A 17,598-nucleotide genomic window follows, 5' to 3' on the forward strand; every position below is an offset into this window, starting at 1 on the left:
GCTCTTATTAATTATTATATCCCACTGATATAAATTCTATAAAACTCAAAATTACCTAATAAAATTAAAATTAATAAAATATAAAAAGAGTTTAATTCAAATTACAAAGTTCCATATTGGTTTTAAGTAAAAAGGATTACATGAAAGCCTCTTATAAAACTATAGAGCTACAGAAATAATAATCACATCTTCTTGGCCTTTTGGCTAAGATCAAGTGTAGTACTAAATTTTGCATTATATTACTACTCACACAAAATATAATAAATTCAAATTATACTATATTACTCACACAAAATATAATAACAATAATTACCTAATAAAATTCAAATTAACAAATTATATTATACTACTCTCATTAATTATTATATCCCACGATTGCAGCAGGAAGGGATTCAAAAGCTAAACCAAACCCAAATGGACCAAATAATTCTTTCCACACTTGAGAACAAACATATTTAAATTAAGTACCATATTTGATTTGAACATTTCGGAATAGCATTAGAGTTACTGTTGAAAATTCAATCTATAATCAATTGTGCTTGACCAAATGGTCCATATATTAAATTATTTGTCAATTTTCATATTTTTTATTTAATAAAATCCTTAATGTAAATGAGTTGTGAGTTTATTGCTGTAAGCCACACTAAAAATGATATCTTGGAAAGCAAAATTAATACATCAAACGACAGAGACCAACCAATATGCAACAACCAACCAAGTAGGAAAAGCAAAATACAACACAACCTCTCCTAATTTGAGAACCCCCAAAGCTTTGAAACTTACTACATGCTTCCACGGTAATAAATTACTAAATTATAATAACAGTAATTACCTAATAAAATTCTAATTAACAAAATATAAAAGAGTTTAATTCACAATAAAGAGCTCTCATTAATTATTATATCCCACAATATAAATTCTATAAAACTCCAAATTACCTAATAAAATTAAAATTAATTCAAATTAACAAAATATAAAAAAGAATTAAATTTAAATTACAAAGTCCCACATTGGTTTTAAGTAAAAAGGATTGTATGAAATCCTCTTATTAAACTATAGAGCTAAAGAAATAATAATCACACCTTCTTAGCCTTTTGGCTAAGATCAAGTGTAGTATTAAATTTTGCAGTATACTATTACTCACACAAAATACAATAAATTCAAATTATACTATACTACTCACACAAAATATAATAACAGTAATTACCTAATAAAATTCAAAATTAACTCTCATTAGTTATTATATCCCACGATTGTAGCAGGAAGGGATTCAAAACCTAAACCAAACCTAGATGGACCAAATTTTCAATTAGTATAGCTTATTTTGGAATTTTTATATCATCTTTTTTTTTTTTTATATAAACCCATTTATTCATCTTTGCAAAATTTGAACTTAATTAATTCATTTGTTAAAACGAGGCCTAAGAGAACTCTTAGGGACAAAATAATATATGGGATATATGATTGGTCATATAATCGTGGTTACATAGATGCTTTTTATGCAACAATTTGAACTGGAGGTATAAGAGGATTGGCTAAATTAATTCATTTTTTTGATAGACGGATAATTAATGGAATTACGAATGGGGTTGGTATTATGAGTTTCTTTGTAGGAGAAGGCATCAAATATATAGGAGGGGGGCGCATTTCTTCTTAACTTTTCTTGTATTCATCTTATGTATCAATCTTTTTAGTAATTTACTATTTATTTTCTTCTATATAACTTTCTTTATTTTCAAGTATTTTTAACTTCGAATTTTCTTGATTCCCATCTAGATAAGAAGTCTCAGAAATTGGACTATTTTGATAGCATGTCTCTTTAAAGTAAAAGTGGAATTCATCCGTTGTCTTTTGCTTTCCATTCACTCAGATCTTTTCCGTTTCACCTATTTTGTCCGAATCCTCCTTTTCTTCGGAAAAAAGGGAAGGAGAAGGATTTTCTTCAGTAGATTCCTCTTGTTCCTGTTTAGTCCCCTTCTTTTCGGAAGCTGTTTCTATTTCTACATCTGTTTCTTCCGCACTTTCCCTCATTTCTTCCGTTTTTGAGGTAATTGCACAAACAAAAAGAGTGGGATTGGGTTGAAGACAAAGGAGCAAATTACTTGCCAGATGTTATTCCCTTTTCTTTTAGATATTTATACTATATAAAAGTGTAAGGGCTTTTTTGTATTTTCAAACAATTTATATATTTATTTATTTATTACTACTTTCTCAGCTTTTTGGCTTTCAGTATTTATTTATTAATATAAAAAAAGAGTTTTAAAGAGTTTAATTCAAATTGCCTAATAAAATTTATAAAAATTAATTTAAAGAGTTTAATTCAAATTACAAATTACCAAATAAAATTCATTTTTCTTGTCCCATATTGGTTTTAAATAAAAATGATTATATGGAAGCCATTTATAAAACTTTAAACCTAAAGAAATAATAATCACATCTTTCTCGGCCTTTTGGCTAAGATCAAGTGTAGTACTAAAATTTTTTGGGTTGGCCTTTTGGCTAACCTTTTTTGGTCTTTTGGCTAAGATCAAGTGTAGTACTACTTTCTCGCCCTTTTGGCTAACCTTTCTCGGCCTTTTGGCTAAGATCAGGCTAAGATCAATTGTAGTACTACCTTCTCGGCCTTTTGAATGTGCAAAGAGTTTTAGTCTTTCAGTATTTTTTTATTAATATAAAAAAAGAGTTTTTATAAACAAAAAAGTACCAAAAAATTATCTAAAGAGTTTAATCCAAATTACAAATTACTTAATAAAATTTATAAAAATGAATTTAAAAAGTTTAATTCAAATTACAAATTACCTAATAAAATTTATTTTTCTTGTTCCACATTGGCATTAAGTAAAAGTGATTACATGAAAGTCTTTTATAAAACTATAGACCCAAAGAAATAATAATCACACCTTTCTCGGCCTTTTGGCTAACCTTTCTCGGCCTTTTGGCTAAGATAAAGTGTAGTGCTAAATTTTTTTAGGTCGGCCTTTTGACTAACCTTGCTCGGTCTTTTGGCTAAGATCAAGTGTAGTACTACTTTCTCGACATTTTGGCTAACCTTTTCAAATTATAGAAAGTCTAAAAATTATTACCTAATAAAATTCAAATAAAATATAAAAATTATTACCTAATAAAATTCAAATAAAATATTTATTAAAACTCCACACGAAATACATTTCAAATATAGAAACTCTAAAACTTAATACCTAATAAAATTCAAATAAAATATTTATTAAAACTCTAACACGAAATATTTCAAATTATAGAAATCTAAAAAAAAGTAGCTTCTATAAAACTCTAAAAATTATACCTAATAAAATTCAAATTACCTATTTTATCTATTTGTTGTTTCTAAAAAAGTATTTACTCTCTCTATTTATAAGTCTTTTTTTTGCCTTGCTACACAAAATATATTTCAAGTTATAAAAACTCTAAAAATTATTTCACAATAAAATTCAAAGAAAATATTTATTAAAACTCTAACATGAAATATATTTCAAATTATAGAAACTCTAAAAATTATTACCTAATAAAATTTAAGTTACCTATTTTACCTTTTTGTTGTTTCTAAAAAAATCTCTACTCTCTCTATATGTAAGTCTTTTTTTTGCCTTCCTGTAATCACATCAGTTTTATATGTTTTTTTCTGAGGTACGTGTAACCCCCAGATTATGCATTGTTTTATTATTTTTTATTTGTCTCACCCCCATATCATGCATTGTTTTATTATTTTTTATCTGTCTTATACCCAGATCATGAATTATTTTATTAATTTTTATTTGTCTCATACCCAGATCATGCATTGTTTTATTATTTTTTTGAGTTATGAATTCTTTTATATGTCCATGGCTTATGCCTTCCGAATATGATGTTCTCTGTAGAATAACCCTCAATATTTTAACCCCTAAAGAAACGGACTACTTGACTGGCTGAATTCATAACGGTGGAACTGTTAAATTGAAGTTTCTTAATAACACCTCAATTGAAGTTGAGGAGCTTGAAGTAGTAAGCTTAAAAATAATAAAATTTAATTTTGTGGACTTCAAGGAGCTAAACAAGTACATTGATGCAAAATAAAATATGGGTTGGTTTTCATTTAATTCTCAACTCTCCATATATATGTTCTTTCTTGTACATATATAAAATAAATTAAAATTAACATTAATATTTTATTTTTAATCTTACTAGATGCTTTGGGAATTGTTATTGAGGTATAACAAAGATATAAAAAGTTTGATTTCCAGTATATTAAATTCAATGGTGTTGATAAAAAATTCAATGGTGCTGAAAAGTCAAATTTCAAGACATAATAGGAAAATCTACAATGTCCTTTGAGGTATTAAATTTTAGTATATTTTTTAACCTTACTTAATTGTGTATCATATTTTTATATTCAATTTATATATTGAGAAGTTATATTTTGTTGCACAACCTGCAGAAAACAAATTATACTTTCGAAGCAACAATTGAAAATGTCATCAATGATTGCAAACCGTGGTACAACGCGTATGAGAAATGCAACAAGAAAATTAAAGTTGAAAAAGATAGAGTATATTGTTCTTGATGCAACACAACAGACCCAAAATGCTTTCAAAAGTATTATTATATCTTAAAATCTTATTATTGTATTTATTTCAATGGTTTAATAATATTACAAATACATAATTCTTTGTCTTTACTCATGTGCAGATTCATGATGATAATTAAAGTGCGAAATGGAACATATTAGAATACTTGTAACCCTAGTAGTGTTCAATGATTGCCAAATATTAATAAATTGTTCACTAGATGATTTATTACAATTACAAATTGAGGTAATTTTTCACCTTTATTCATAAAATTTTAATTAAATTAAAAAAATATTTACTTGAATTTCTTAATAGCTCTAAATTCTCAATAGCTCTAAATTATATTTGTTCTTTTTGTAAAACATGGATGAATTCAGTAACAAAGTGACAAGCTGCAAAGGAAAATATTTTCTTTTTCTGGTGAAGATAGACAATACTCAATAACAAGTTGTGAAAACTTATTTTGCGGTGGAAGAATTAAAAGAATTGACACTTAACAATGATTCATTTCATGAAGAAATGAGATATGTAAAAAAGATAAAGATTGAGAAATAAATAATTTAGGAATACTTTTATTTTCAAACAGTTATAGTTTTGAATTTTCTAATATATTTTGTTTCTTTTGATGTGACAATTATTACAATTTAAAAATTGTTGGTACCCTTTTCGGATTTTAAAATATATAGAATTTTTATATAATATTTATTTATGAATATTTTGTAAATTATAGAATTTTATTTTCATATATTTTTTAAATGTTTATAGTTTTCATTCATACATCAATGGAAAACCTTATTTTGTTTCTTTTGAGGTAACAATTATTACTCTCTAAGGCATTCTAGGCCTGAAACTGTTTTGTCTATTTTTTTTTATAAAACTATAAATAATTAAAAATATATATGAAAATATAAATTATATAAGTTATAAAACATTCATCACGTGCATCGCACGTGCCTTTTACTAGTTTAAATAAAAGAATGAAGAATTTATCAATTCTTTGAAGAAAAAAATTTCCCATTTCAAAATTTTGAATTTATGAGAATATAACAAAATAAAATTAAAATTAAAAGGAATAGTAACAATTTAAAAACCAAAAATAGAATAATTATAATTACAAATTGCACAAAAGTAAAGTAAAAAATTTGAGAGATCTAAACTAATTTGAAAATATTTACGAAAATTAAAATTTATTAATGTTATTGAAGCTTTATAGGGATCTTTAAAGTAAGAAAGTAGGTTTATGAGTAATTTTATCATTATTTTTCTAAAACACTCTTAAGAAGAACCGAGGAAATGCTAGTGTTTTCTTTCAGTGATTTATTTTATTTTATTTTTTTTACAATTTTTTATTATTTGCAATACATTTTTTTTTTTTTTTTCTATATGTCCACAATGGTGGTGTCACGACTCTCAGATGCACCACTTTTTTTTTTTTTAATAAATACATTGATGCACACTATCTTGTACTTAAACAGCAAAGTTTCTTATTTTACCTCTTATTTAACGAAGTTTACTAGTTTACCCTTGAAAACTTCCATTGTCTTACCTTCCAAAAAAACCTTCCATTATCAGTCCATTCTTACTAAGGGCAGAGTTGACATTTTAGAATATCAATTTGCAAACATTAATAAAAATTTAATGTTTACAAACAACATATTACCAAATGTCAGGAGAAATAAATGTAATATATAAAAACACAAGGGACAACTGAAATCAAGAAACAAAAGTAATGAGATGCTCCTCATATCCATCAGATGAGGTAAGAGATGAGAGGTGTGTTCTTTAAGTTGGTGGGTTAGAGCCCACTTGTTGTCTTCGGTGCTGTCTGTACTTGAATTGTGTTGGTTGGTGCGTTTTTCTTTTCCTTAGTCATGAATACATACCAAGTGAGAATCTCCATTGCTAGAGTGATGAAGCCCAAAACACCAAGCAGTCCAATGTATATCCATTTCCAGGTATGCTCTGGTTTTAAGATGGCAATCCCTTGAAATATGTTCACTGATATGAGAGCAAGCAGAGCATACCCTAGAAAATGATGGTACATGTTCCAGTACTTGCGGTAATCATCCGTTGGCCTTGGCCTCAGTCGCAATGCCAACATCTGAACGTACAACAAAAATGCTCACTTCATTTGATATATGCTGCAAGCAAGATTTGACAAACACACACACACACACACACACACACACACAAAAAAGCAGCAGCAAATTAATTGACATTCATGAGCGCGACAGATTGAGCATGGAGATTAAAATACCTGCAATGTTGTAAAGGTAAAAATCAATATTGCTAGAATCCGGTGAATGCGAAATCTGTAGTACTTAGAAGCATTTCCAAGCCATAATCCAATGGCCCAGCCGCTTGTTCCCAAAATATATCCCCCAATCTGGAAAAATAGATGAATTCTAAACCACCATTTGGTTTCTACTGGAAATTTCCTGAAGTACCTCGCCACAATCACACCCATTGGCATGAATGTACCCCACCCAATAATGTTCAAAATCCCATGGACCTGCAAATTGCGAAAAACCATATTATGGCTTGTGTTGTGGGGCTGAAAATAAGGCCATAGTGAGCAAATTAAATGAAACCAGTTATACCAAAGTAATTAACTCTTAGCATATCAATCTCAAGTGTTAATCAAGAAGCTAAAACTTCATGTCAACTGTCAAAAAGTGCTTTGATTTTTCTGCAATGAGATTACTACTTTTACACAATGTATAGTCAAATGCTGTGGCGTTAAAAACAAAAAAAAGGAATTCACTGAAAATAGTGTTAGTACGTAAGAACAACACATGCAATGCAACAGTTTCATTTCAGCAATTTAAGACAGCTAATTACCATTCTAAGGTGACGACGGTGCTCTCCAACACTTCCAATACTAGTACCAGAAACGAGGTTTAGAGTCTCCACGCTATCAACATTTCGGAGAGTGGTGGGATGCATCATGGGTTGGTCGCCAGAGGCGGCGTGCCCAACTTGCCACACAATGTTCAGCCTTGAAATGTTGTATGCTGAAGGAAGAACAAGTGTGGCATCTATTACATAGTATTGAATTTTACCTAAGTAAAAAAAATTCTTGTCCCGAACTTCCACATCAATGTCGGTAGGTAGGAGGCGGCAACCTAGCTTGGTGTCACTGGTGATGTTATAGGTGTTGATTATGAGTGAAGCATTTGATTGTTTGATGCCTATGAGGGCTCTAGTCCCAACCATCTGTGGTCTGTCCTGAGGGTTCACCCCCCAGGCTAACCATCCCATCTCAGACTCTAGCTTGGCACCAAACCAAATGTCAATAGTCCTCGATTCATGGTTGTACTCCCACCCAAATTCAGCTCCCAAACTATTCAATTTCTTGCAATTCGTAATGTTGTTTTTTTTTCTGGTAAGGTTAGAGAATTCCTGACTGCAGGGGGAAATATGGGCAGTTGTGGAGATGGCGGAAAGCAAGGCCAGGATGAACGCTAGAGTAAAATGCCAAGAAGACATCTTTGTCACACTCTCTGATCTCCAATTCTCCATGTATATTATACAGTATATACATATGTTCTGACTTAATTTTTGTTATGAGATCTTGGTCTTAGCTGTCAAGTTTGGAAGTGATTACTTAGAAGTGAGAAACTTAATTTTCTAAAAGCATAAATAACCACTGGAGTTAACTCCAAGTTAGCATATATTCTGTTTCTCTTTAGTTTTTGCTTTTTAGCTAGGTGAGTTCAAGGTACAGTACTCTGTGAACATATAGTTGTTGTCATAAAGAAGCTAGCTAGACTGAAACCATGCTTCTACGCACGTTGTCACGCGCGCGTTGTGTTTGCAAGAAATATAGAATTGTTTGCTCCAATTGATTCGTGTTCACGAAGGTAAGACGGATGTTCAAACTGGTGAGAGTACTGAGGTCTGGTTTTCTTAAGTAGACATTGCAATGCAATGCAAGTTTTAGGTGTGTACAAAACAGAAATATGTGAAGATCTGACTAAAATATTTTTTCCAATTAAGAAGAATTGAAGAAACAATGACATATATAGTGCAATTACAAAGAATTAATTTTCTAAAACTTGAGTTGGTATTTCTAGTTACAATATCTAACTGCAGAGTTCTAACTTCTAAATGAGTTGGCTAGCTTTGCCCACCAAATGCACGAGCTTTAATTTTGTTCAAGAATATACACACACACATTTATATATATATAGAGAGAGAGAGAGAGAGAGAGTCATTTTATGCATTTGTTGGGTAAAACTTGTATCATGAAACTTGAAGAACAAGATTAATATATAAATGTCAGTTTTATGCACCAAGTTTATCCCCCTCTCAACACCCTTGATGGCTACTTTTTATCTCTTATTCACAACTACCCTATATAAAAAATAAATTGGGAATAAAGTAAACATGTTTGGCCATTTTTTTCCTGTTACAAGGTTATAAAATGGTTATTATTTGAATATTGTAAGGCTATTCCGTACAATTCAACTTGGGAAAGTTTATACATCCATCCAAAATGATGATAATATTATATATAAATGGAAAACTGCATGTGGTGGCGTGTGATGTGAGTGCATAGATTTTTATTTGCAGTTGAATATTGAATATTGCATATTATATGATATATAGATTTTTATAAATAGACCTCGTGTTTCATGTCCTATCTTTATCTTACTTATATGCATGTGCTTTACCAAATTAACAATCTAAGAAATTCTCTTAAGCTTGCTTTACTGATGCATAAACAGCAAAGTTTCAAGGACCTTTAACTTTTGCATTTAATTTGCTCATCTTTTTACAGTTATTAAGTTTGGATGCCAATGTTCTTGGAGGCATGGTTGGCCAATGTATTAAGAAACATCAACATCTTTCTTTTCCATATTCATGTCTTTGATTGAAATAAATAATAAATAAAATGGCCCAACTCAGACAATGCTTGGCGAGATCTAAATATTCTAAGTGAACTGGTTGAAGCTAAACCTCTTACGCAAAGTATACCACCCCAAGAGTCCACGTTATCTCACAAATTCCCTGCAAAAAATAATAATAATAATAATAATAATAATAATAATAATAAAAATATAAATATAAAAAAACCTTCTCCATCTCCGGCCATCTCCATCTCCATCTCCATCTTCATCTTCATCCTTCAATAGCCCTAAGCATCTAATAATGCTTTTCATCTCCCAAAAATATTAAAAAATTAAAATTAATTAATTAAATTAAATTAAATGGTAGAAATTGAAGGCAAATAGTAATTCAGAATTTCAAATTTTCATTTTGTCCTTATAAATCCAATTTTATTTTAAGTACTTGTAAAAATATTTTACACCTTCGAACCTTTCAAACACAAAAGATTCACTGTCATCCTCTTCCTCGCCCAAAGGCAACTAGGTAAAGGAAATATATATATAAGAGGTTAGTATATATATGTACTTTTTCAGACAAGCTAGAGAATAAGTCCATGTAATTATGACAAATTTGAGGAAGGTCCATGCATGTAATTTAATTACCCTCTTTATTTTTTTGATCTCTTTCTTTTTCAATCGATACCAATATATAGACAATAGCTCATTGCACTTTGAGTTTGAGCTTAAGCCTGGACTGTATGTGATGTGATGTGAGTGCATAGATTTTTATTTGCAATTGAATATTGCACATTATATATAAATTTTTATAAAGAGACCTCGTGTTTCATGTCCTATCTTTATCTTACTTATATGCATGCTTTGCCAAATTAACAATCTAAGAAATTCTCTTAAGCTTTGCTTTACTGATGTATAAACATCAGAGTTTCAAGGGACCTTTAACTTTTACATTTAATTTGCTAATCTTTTTACGTTTGGATGCCAATGTTCTTGGAGGTATGGTTGGTCAAGGTCTTAAGAAACATCAACATCTTTCTTTTCCATATTCATGTCTTTGATTGAAAAAAAATAATAAATAAAATGGCCCAACTCAGACAATGCTTGGCCAGATCTAAATATTCTAAGTGAACTGGTTGTAGCTATCTCTTACGCAAAGTATACCACCCCAAGAGTCCACGTTCTCTTACAAATTCCCTTGCAAAAAAAAATTCTCCATCTTTATCTTCATCCTTAAATAGCCCCAAGTATCTAATGCTTTCCTTCTCTGTAAATAATAATAATAATAATTTTAATTAATTAAAATAATAATAAAATGGTAGAAATTGAAGGCAAATAGTAATTCAGAATTTCAAATTTTCATTTTGTCCTTATAAATCCAATTTTATTTTAAGTGCTAGTAAAAATATTTTACACCTTCGGTAACGGAAATATATATATATATGAGAGGTTTAGTATATATGTACTTTTTCAGACAAGAGAATAAGTCCATGCAATTATAACAAATTTCAGGAAGGTCCATGCATGCATGTAATTTAATTATCCTCTTTATTTATTTTATTTATTTTATCTCTTTCTTTTTCAATGGATATCAATATATAGACAATAGCTCATTGCACTTTGAGTTTGAGCTTAAGCCTGTATCGTATGTGAGATGTCCGTCTTTGGGAGGAAAACAAAAAGGGTGTTCTGGGAGAGAGCATTTGATTTTGTGTGACTTTTATGGAATTAATAGTCCGTAGGATAGATATGAGTTTCAATTCTATATGAGCGACCCTTAATTCTCTTGTCGTGTGTGAAAAAATATGCATTTTTATTTTGTTTGTTTTTATTTTCCCTTTAGGCATGCACAGCAAAGGAATTACTCAAGTTCCCTTCCAGTACAATGAAATTTATTTATTCTCATCTCCACATAATGCAAGTCTCTCCCTCCCTAACCCTTACAAACTGTAAACTAACTATTTTAACATGTATTCCTTGAAGTTTTTAAGAGCATTACATTATATCATTATAACAAATCATACTTAACCAAATCCTCATATACAAAAATCTTCAACCAACTATTTTTACAAATTTATTTTCTTTTCTTTTCACTTTTTTTTAGACGATAAAAATGTTTGATCTCTTAAAACATTCATAGTTTGATCCATCATAAAATTTGTACAGTCCTTTCATCCACATGTACTAGACAAGGCCAAAATTTTCTACAAATGACCCAAAATATTTCCAAGTTTCATCTTCTAAAATGTTAGATAAGATCTTTATTGTTAAACTTTCCCTTGTGATTTCCTTAAAAATTTCCATCCTTGCACGGAAAGCAGCAGAGGCCATTTACATGTTTGTACTTCAAAGTAGAAAGAATTACATAAATAAGCCTTCAATTTAGTAACTCTAGAAATTGAAGAGAATTAGCAATCACCAATCTCTTGAGCTTCACCCGAAACAATCAATTGTGAAAGTTGGTATAGTTGACGTAAAGAAGGGCGTTTCTATAACAACCCAAACCTGAAGGTCCTAACTGCTAACCGGGTCCTTATCTGAATCAGAAATCAACTAAGGACATTACTGTCCTTTTCTATGTCAATACATAATAATAATAATAATAATAAAATGGGGTCATAGCTACAAAACAATCCACTAACCCGTCAAAAACTGTGGAGGAGCGTCGTCCACCACTTCCCTTCTGTATCCTAAAAAATGTTAATAATAAAATGGGGTGAACCAACCGCTCAGTAGGAAATGTCTAAGACACACCTCTTACGACCCCGTGAATACAAAGGAATAGAATACAAGTAAATGGGATCATGCCTCGGGAAAAGCAAGTAAAGCAATGGTGATATCAATAAATACATACGCTAGTCGTCTAATCACCAAATATACAATGTATGTCAACGCAATGCCATGCCATGCAATGTCGCTCCCCATTTTCGAAACAATACTGTTTCAACTTTCAAACCGTTAGTGCAATCCGATCCAAGGCACCTCCAAGGCGTCACGAAAGGAGGGTTAACTAACTATCCACGACCACAAGGCACCTTCAAGGCGTCGCATCCGGCCTAATTAGTTCAACCATACTCCCTTGTAGACTACACTAACAACACGGACCACTAAGCGTCCGATTTTTACAAACACCTTTGAAAATATTTTTCCAAAAATAATTTTATTTATTTTTTTAAAATAAACTTTTCCCTTTACTTTTCCAATGTTAATGCATGAATTATGCAATTCCTTTAATACTATGACAATATAAAAATTTCGTGCATATCATCCACATCATTTAGACATGTTTAAAATATGAATTTTCACACAATATCACATTCTCATATTTCTAATTCATGGCATTTTACATACTTTCAATTTGCAAATCCAACAACTTAAATACATAAGGCTTAAATTAACATCATTTAAGCATGTATCATCTCAACAAGGCGGCTATCACATAATCACACACTTTCTACAACATAAAAAAAAAAAAAATCATATATACAATATATAAATTACATCTCAAGAATTTAACACAATATAAGCATGCTTGTGCATCAATTAAAGGAGATTAATTCACAAAACTCAAAGAAATGGGTATTAGAACACCCCTACCTCAATTTTGTAGAAAACCCTCGAATGGGTTCATATTTTCGAAATTCTTAGAGTGACCAAAAGCTGAAATTGCTTACATTAACTTGAAGATCTCACCGAACTCTTCGATTTGCCACAAACGGCATCCAAAAACTCCAAGGAATGAAAGAGAAATTAAAGCTTGAATTTTGCAAAAGAAAAAAAAAAAGAAAACAAAAATGAGGGAGAGAGAGATAAGGTGTGACCAAATAATGGCCTTTTGGACAATAAAAGCAATTATGGTGGGTTCCACCAGTTTTTTTTTCTTTTATTTTCCTTCTTATTTTTCCACCATGCATACAACCATATAAAACCCACATAAACACATTAAATAAAATATATGAGATGCAAATGGACCTAACTAAAATTCTCATATACAACAATTACGGTAGTGGGTCCCACACGGGATTGTCCGGCCCAAAAAATGAAAAAATGTAAAAATGACAACCTTTGCATTTCAAAGAGTCCTGAACTCAATGAAATACCCAAAATAACTCTCTGACACACTCAGCACACCCCAAGGTGTCCGGCACGCAACATATGAAAAGACAAAAATGCCCTCAAAAAATCTGAAAATTCCAGTAAATGAAAATTTGTAAAAATTGAAAACATTACAATTTTTGACATATTATTATTATGGTTAATGTGATGCCCCGATTGATGTACATCTATTGAAATTTGGCCATGCCATTGGATGAGGTCATTAAAGAAATGCAAACCACATTTAGAATTCCAGCAGGAAACATAAACTTTAATCAAGGGTAAATTATTAACTCTCATAGTTGTGTAAGTACTTTCGAACTACCAGAAAGTATATAATATTTCGGAAATACTTACACTTAATATTTTCAATCAACGCATAGTAATGAAAACTCTCAATTTATCTTGATATGCAAAAAATGAAGAGTTTTTTAAAAAATATATGATTGTCTAACATATCCGAACTATCAGAAAATATATAATATTTTGAAAGTATGGTATCCCTAATTAATGCATAGTTATGTAAACTCTCAATTTATCATGATATACGAAAAATGAAGAAGTTTTAAGAAAAAGTATGAATGTGTATTACTTGGAGGTACCACATAATGAATACATTAAGTATTGTATTACTTTCTCACGAGCTACACTTGTAACTACCAACTAAATTTTAAATTGGGAACAAATAGATACATCACCAATGTCACATTCTTAATCCAAGCCAAAAGGGTGAAAAAAATAGACAATACAACTCATATCTAAGAAACAAAGTGATTCAATTGAAACAGATGCTGATATTCAGATCGGGTACGAGATAGAGACATGTCTCTTCCTAAAAGGGTGAGTAAATTGGCTAGCGCCCACTTGTCTTCTCTTGATCTTTGTTGGTTGGAGTTGTATTTGTTCGTTTATTTTTGCGAACCAATGCAACCCAGGGGTCACAAGTCTTCCCTTGATCTGTGTTGGTTGGAGTTGTATTTGTTCGTTTATTTTTGCGAGCGAATGCAACCCAAGTGTAAATCTCCATTACTAGAGTAATAGAGAGCAAAATACCAAGCAGTCCAATGTAAATCCATTTCCAGTTATTTTGCGGTTTTAAGATGGCAATTCCATGAAATATGTTCACAGATATTAGAGCAAGCAGAGCATAGCCTAGAAAATGATGGTACATGTCCCAGTACTTGCGATAATCATCTGTTGCCCTTGGCCTGAGTCGCAATGCCACCATCTGAACAATAAATGATCACAACATTTTATTTAAATTAAAGAAGAAAAAAAAAAAAAAAAACACATCGACATACATGAGTGTGACAGAGCATGAAGTTTAATTACCTGCAATGTTGTGAAGGTAAAAATGGATGTTGCTAGAATCCGGTGAGTGCGAAAGGTGTAGTACTCAGAAACATGTCCAAGACATAATCCAATGATCCAGCCTACTGTTCCTAATGTATATCCCACAATCTCAAAAAAAATATGAAGGCGAAACCACCAATTGATTGGTACCGGAAATGTCCTGAAGTACCTCGCCACAATCACACCAATTGGCATCAATGTACCCCAACCAACAATGTTCAGGATCCCATGGACCTGCAAAATCTCAAAAACCCATATTATGGTTTTTGTTGTGGGGCTCAACCACATAGACATATGATGAAGTATTGCGGAAAATAAGACCATAGGGAGCAAATGAAATGAAACCAGTTATACCAAAGTGACTCTTATGCCATAGGTGCTCTGCAATGAGATTACTTGTAGACATGCATATGTATAGCCAAAATATATGTTAGGTACAAGTAGAACATATTGCAACAATTTCATTTCCAGCATGCAATTCAAGTAAAATAATAGTTTACCTTTCTAAGGTGCATTGGGTGCTCTCCAATGCTTCGAGTACCTTGACCCGAATTCAGGTCTATAGTCTCGGAGCTATCAAGATGTTGGATAGTGGCGGGATGCATCAAGGGTTGGGTGCCAGAGGACGCGTGACCAACTTGCCACACAATGTTTAACCTTGACATGTTGTATGCTGAAGGAAGAACAAGTGTGGCATTGATTGCGTAGTATTGATTTCGAGAAAAGTACTCAAATTTCATGCGGCGAACTTCCAAATCAATGTCGGTAGGTAGGAGGCGGCAACCTAGCTTGGTGTCACCGGTGATGTTGTAGGTGTTGATTATTCGTGAGCCATTTGGTTGTTTGATGCCTATGATGGCTCTAGTCCCAACCATCTGTGGTTTGTCCTGAGGGTTCACCCCCCAAGCTAGCCATCCCACCTCAGACTCTAGCTTGGCTGCAAACAAAATGGTAATATTACTGGACCCTTGGTGGTACTCCCACCCAAATTCAGCTCCCAAAGGATTTAATTTCTTGCAATGATTAATGTTTCTTCTGCTGGCAAGGTTATAGAACTCCTGACTGCAGGGGTGAGTATGGGCAATTGTGGAGATGGTGGAAAACAAGACCAGGATGAACACTCCAGTACTAAACTGACAAGAAGACATATCCTTGTAATTGTCACTCTCCCACTTTATGATCCTCATGTATATATATATATGCTGACTTATTGATGTGACTGATGTCTTGGTCTGTCTTAGCTGTCAAGTTTGGATATGATTACTGAGAGTCTCAGATCTTTATTTACTAAAAGTGTAAATGGCCACTGGAGTTAATTTGACGTCTGTCTAATTAGCTATCAAGTCTGTTTCTTTAGTACTTTTCCATTTTAGCTAGGTGAGTTATTACTATAAATAACTATTAGATTATTAAAGTCACCATCTAGATGATAATAATGGAAAACTGCAGGTTTTGGCATTGATTTTTGTGTGGAATTTGAGTATATGTGCATGAATATTTTATAAAGAGAGCTCGTGTGCTTTACCGAATTAACAATATTCTAAAATTGTCTTAAGCTTTTGCTTTACTGATCATGTATACAGTACAGTTTCAATGGAGCTCTAACTTTTACATTTTGCTGATCTTTTTACATATATTCTTGGAGGCATGCATAGTTGGTGTAGGTATTAAGAAACATTATTTTATTTTTTCTTTTTCCACATTCATGTCTTTAAACATGAAAAGAGAGAATGATAGATGGACCACCTCAGACGATGCTTGGCCTGGTCTAAATATTCTAAGCAAACAGGTTGAAGCAAAGTATACCACCCCAAGAGTCCGGGGTAGATTGTAGAAATTGGAGGCTCTATCCTCTTCAGCATAATCAAACATTTTTCACGCACACAACAACACGCACTCACACGCACACGCACGCACGTATATATATGCTTTCAATGTATAATATAGTTTAGTATCACTAGAAATTAATTGAACAGATATAATACCAATCTGATCTCGTGTTTCACCCGCAACTATGTGCATGTTCGCAATATTACATGAATTCTTTAAGTCTATGTTTGACAGGCATGAAATTGAAGTTTTGAAATTATAATTGAGAAAAATAACTCAAAAAATTGAACCAAAATTTTCTCAAATTTCACCAATTTCAATTCCAATACTTCAATTCCATGCCGCCAAACAGAGACTAAAAGTAGAAGAAATATTTGTGTTTGACATGCATTGTTTGGACTTGGGTACATGATTTGTCTCTCATATTTTTTGTTGAACAGTGTACATAAAAAGTATGTATAATAATTTAATTTTATTATATTATTGTTTCAAAATGAGTGAATTAATGTCTATACTAAGCACTATGTTAAATATAAATATTATTTTACTCTAATAAAAGAAATATAAACCACATTTTGAAATCTATAAGTAAACATAAATTTTAATCAAAAATATTGTGGAAGTTAACTAGCATAGAAAAATTCATTGTTCGTGTTTATTGAGTAATGCGTAATGCAAAATATCCTGTAGAGAGAACGTCAAGTGTGAGAATCATTAGATGGTCCGAAATTATTGATCTCGATTAATTACAAGTTACCACATAATAATAATAATAATAATAATAAAGAATAAAGATGAAACATTTAATTGTTTGCTAGTTTGTGACTCATAGGGATGATCTCGATGTAAAGTTTTTGATTTTGATATATATATATATATATATATATATATATATTTATATATATATATATATT

The 17,598-nt window shown here is 31.2% G+C and overlaps 2 protein-coding genes and 1 pseudogene across 2 annotated transcripts; 1 reads left to right on the top strand and 2 right to left on the bottom strand.

The window, feature by feature from the left end:
• The first annotated feature begins 2,433 nt into the window (after positions 1–2,433).
• LOC132310539 (U2 spliceosomal RNA) lies at positions 2,434–2,603 on the top strand (annotated as a pseudogene).
• A 3,207-nt stretch (positions 2,604–5,810) lies between these two features.
• On the bottom strand, positions 5,811–8,144 carry LOC132310467 (cytochrome b561 and DOMON domain-containing protein At5g47530-like). Its single transcript, XM_059808637.1, has 3 exons — positions 7,401–8,144; positions 6,817–7,071; positions 5,811–6,660 (listed from the first exon to the last, which is right to left on the bottom strand). Exons 1-3 carry the CDS (start codon positions 8,079–8,081, stop codon positions 6,355–6,357), a joined length of 1,242 nt encoding a protein of 413 aa, XP_059664620.1. The 5' UTR covers positions 8,082–8,144; the 3' UTR covers positions 5,811–6,354.
• A 5,957-nt stretch (positions 8,145–14,101) lies between these two features.
• Positions 14,102–16,011, bottom strand: LOC132310468 (cytochrome b561 and DOMON domain-containing protein At3g25290-like). Its single transcript, XM_059808638.1, has 3 exons — positions 15,355–16,011; positions 14,834–15,088; positions 14,102–14,729 (listed from the first exon to the last, which is right to left on the bottom strand). The coding sequence occupies exons 1-3, from the start codon at positions 16,000–16,002 to the stop codon at positions 14,355–14,357; spliced, it is 1,278 nt and encodes a 425-aa protein (XP_059664621.1). The 5' UTR covers positions 16,003–16,011; the 3' UTR covers positions 14,102–14,354.
• Positions 16,012–17,598: the final 1,587 nt, after the last annotated feature.

The sequence above is a fragment of the Cornus florida genome, unplaced genomic scaffold (assembly GCF_030987335.1).
Source record: "Cornus florida cultivar Cherokee Brave unplaced genomic scaffold, ASM3098733v1 CherokeeBrave_3.0.0_Hap2_Chr05, whole genome shotgun sequence".
NCBI lineage: Eukaryota > Viridiplantae > Streptophyta > Magnoliopsida > Cornales > Cornaceae > Cornus > Cornus florida.

Bases quoted from the DNA above. Each gene is read 5' to 3' on its own strand.
- LOC132310467 (XM_059808637.1), bottom strand. From the start codon at position 8,081: ATGGAGAATTGGAGATCAGAGAGTGTGACAAAGATGTCTTCTTGGCAT. The intron at 7,072-7,400 runs GTAATTAGCTGT...CGCAATTTGCAG, and splicing joins ACCGTCGTCACCTTAGAATG to GTCCATGGGATTTTGAACAT. The intron at 6,661-6,816 runs GTATTTTAATCT...TTGTACGTTCAG, and splicing joins TTACCTTTACAACATTGCAG to ATGTTGGCATTGCGACTGAG.
- LOC132310468 (XM_059808638.1), bottom strand. From the start codon at position 16,002: ATGTCTTCTTGTCAGTTTAGTACTGGAGTGTTCATCCTGGTCTTGTTT. The intron at 15,089-15,354 runs GTAAACTATTAT...GAGATTTTGCAG, and splicing joins ACCCAATGCACCTTAGAAAG to GTCCATGGGATCCTGAACAT. The intron at 14,730-14,833 runs GTAATTAAACTT...TTTATTGTTCAG, and splicing joins TTACCTTCACAACATTGCAG to ATGGTGGCATTGCGACTCAG.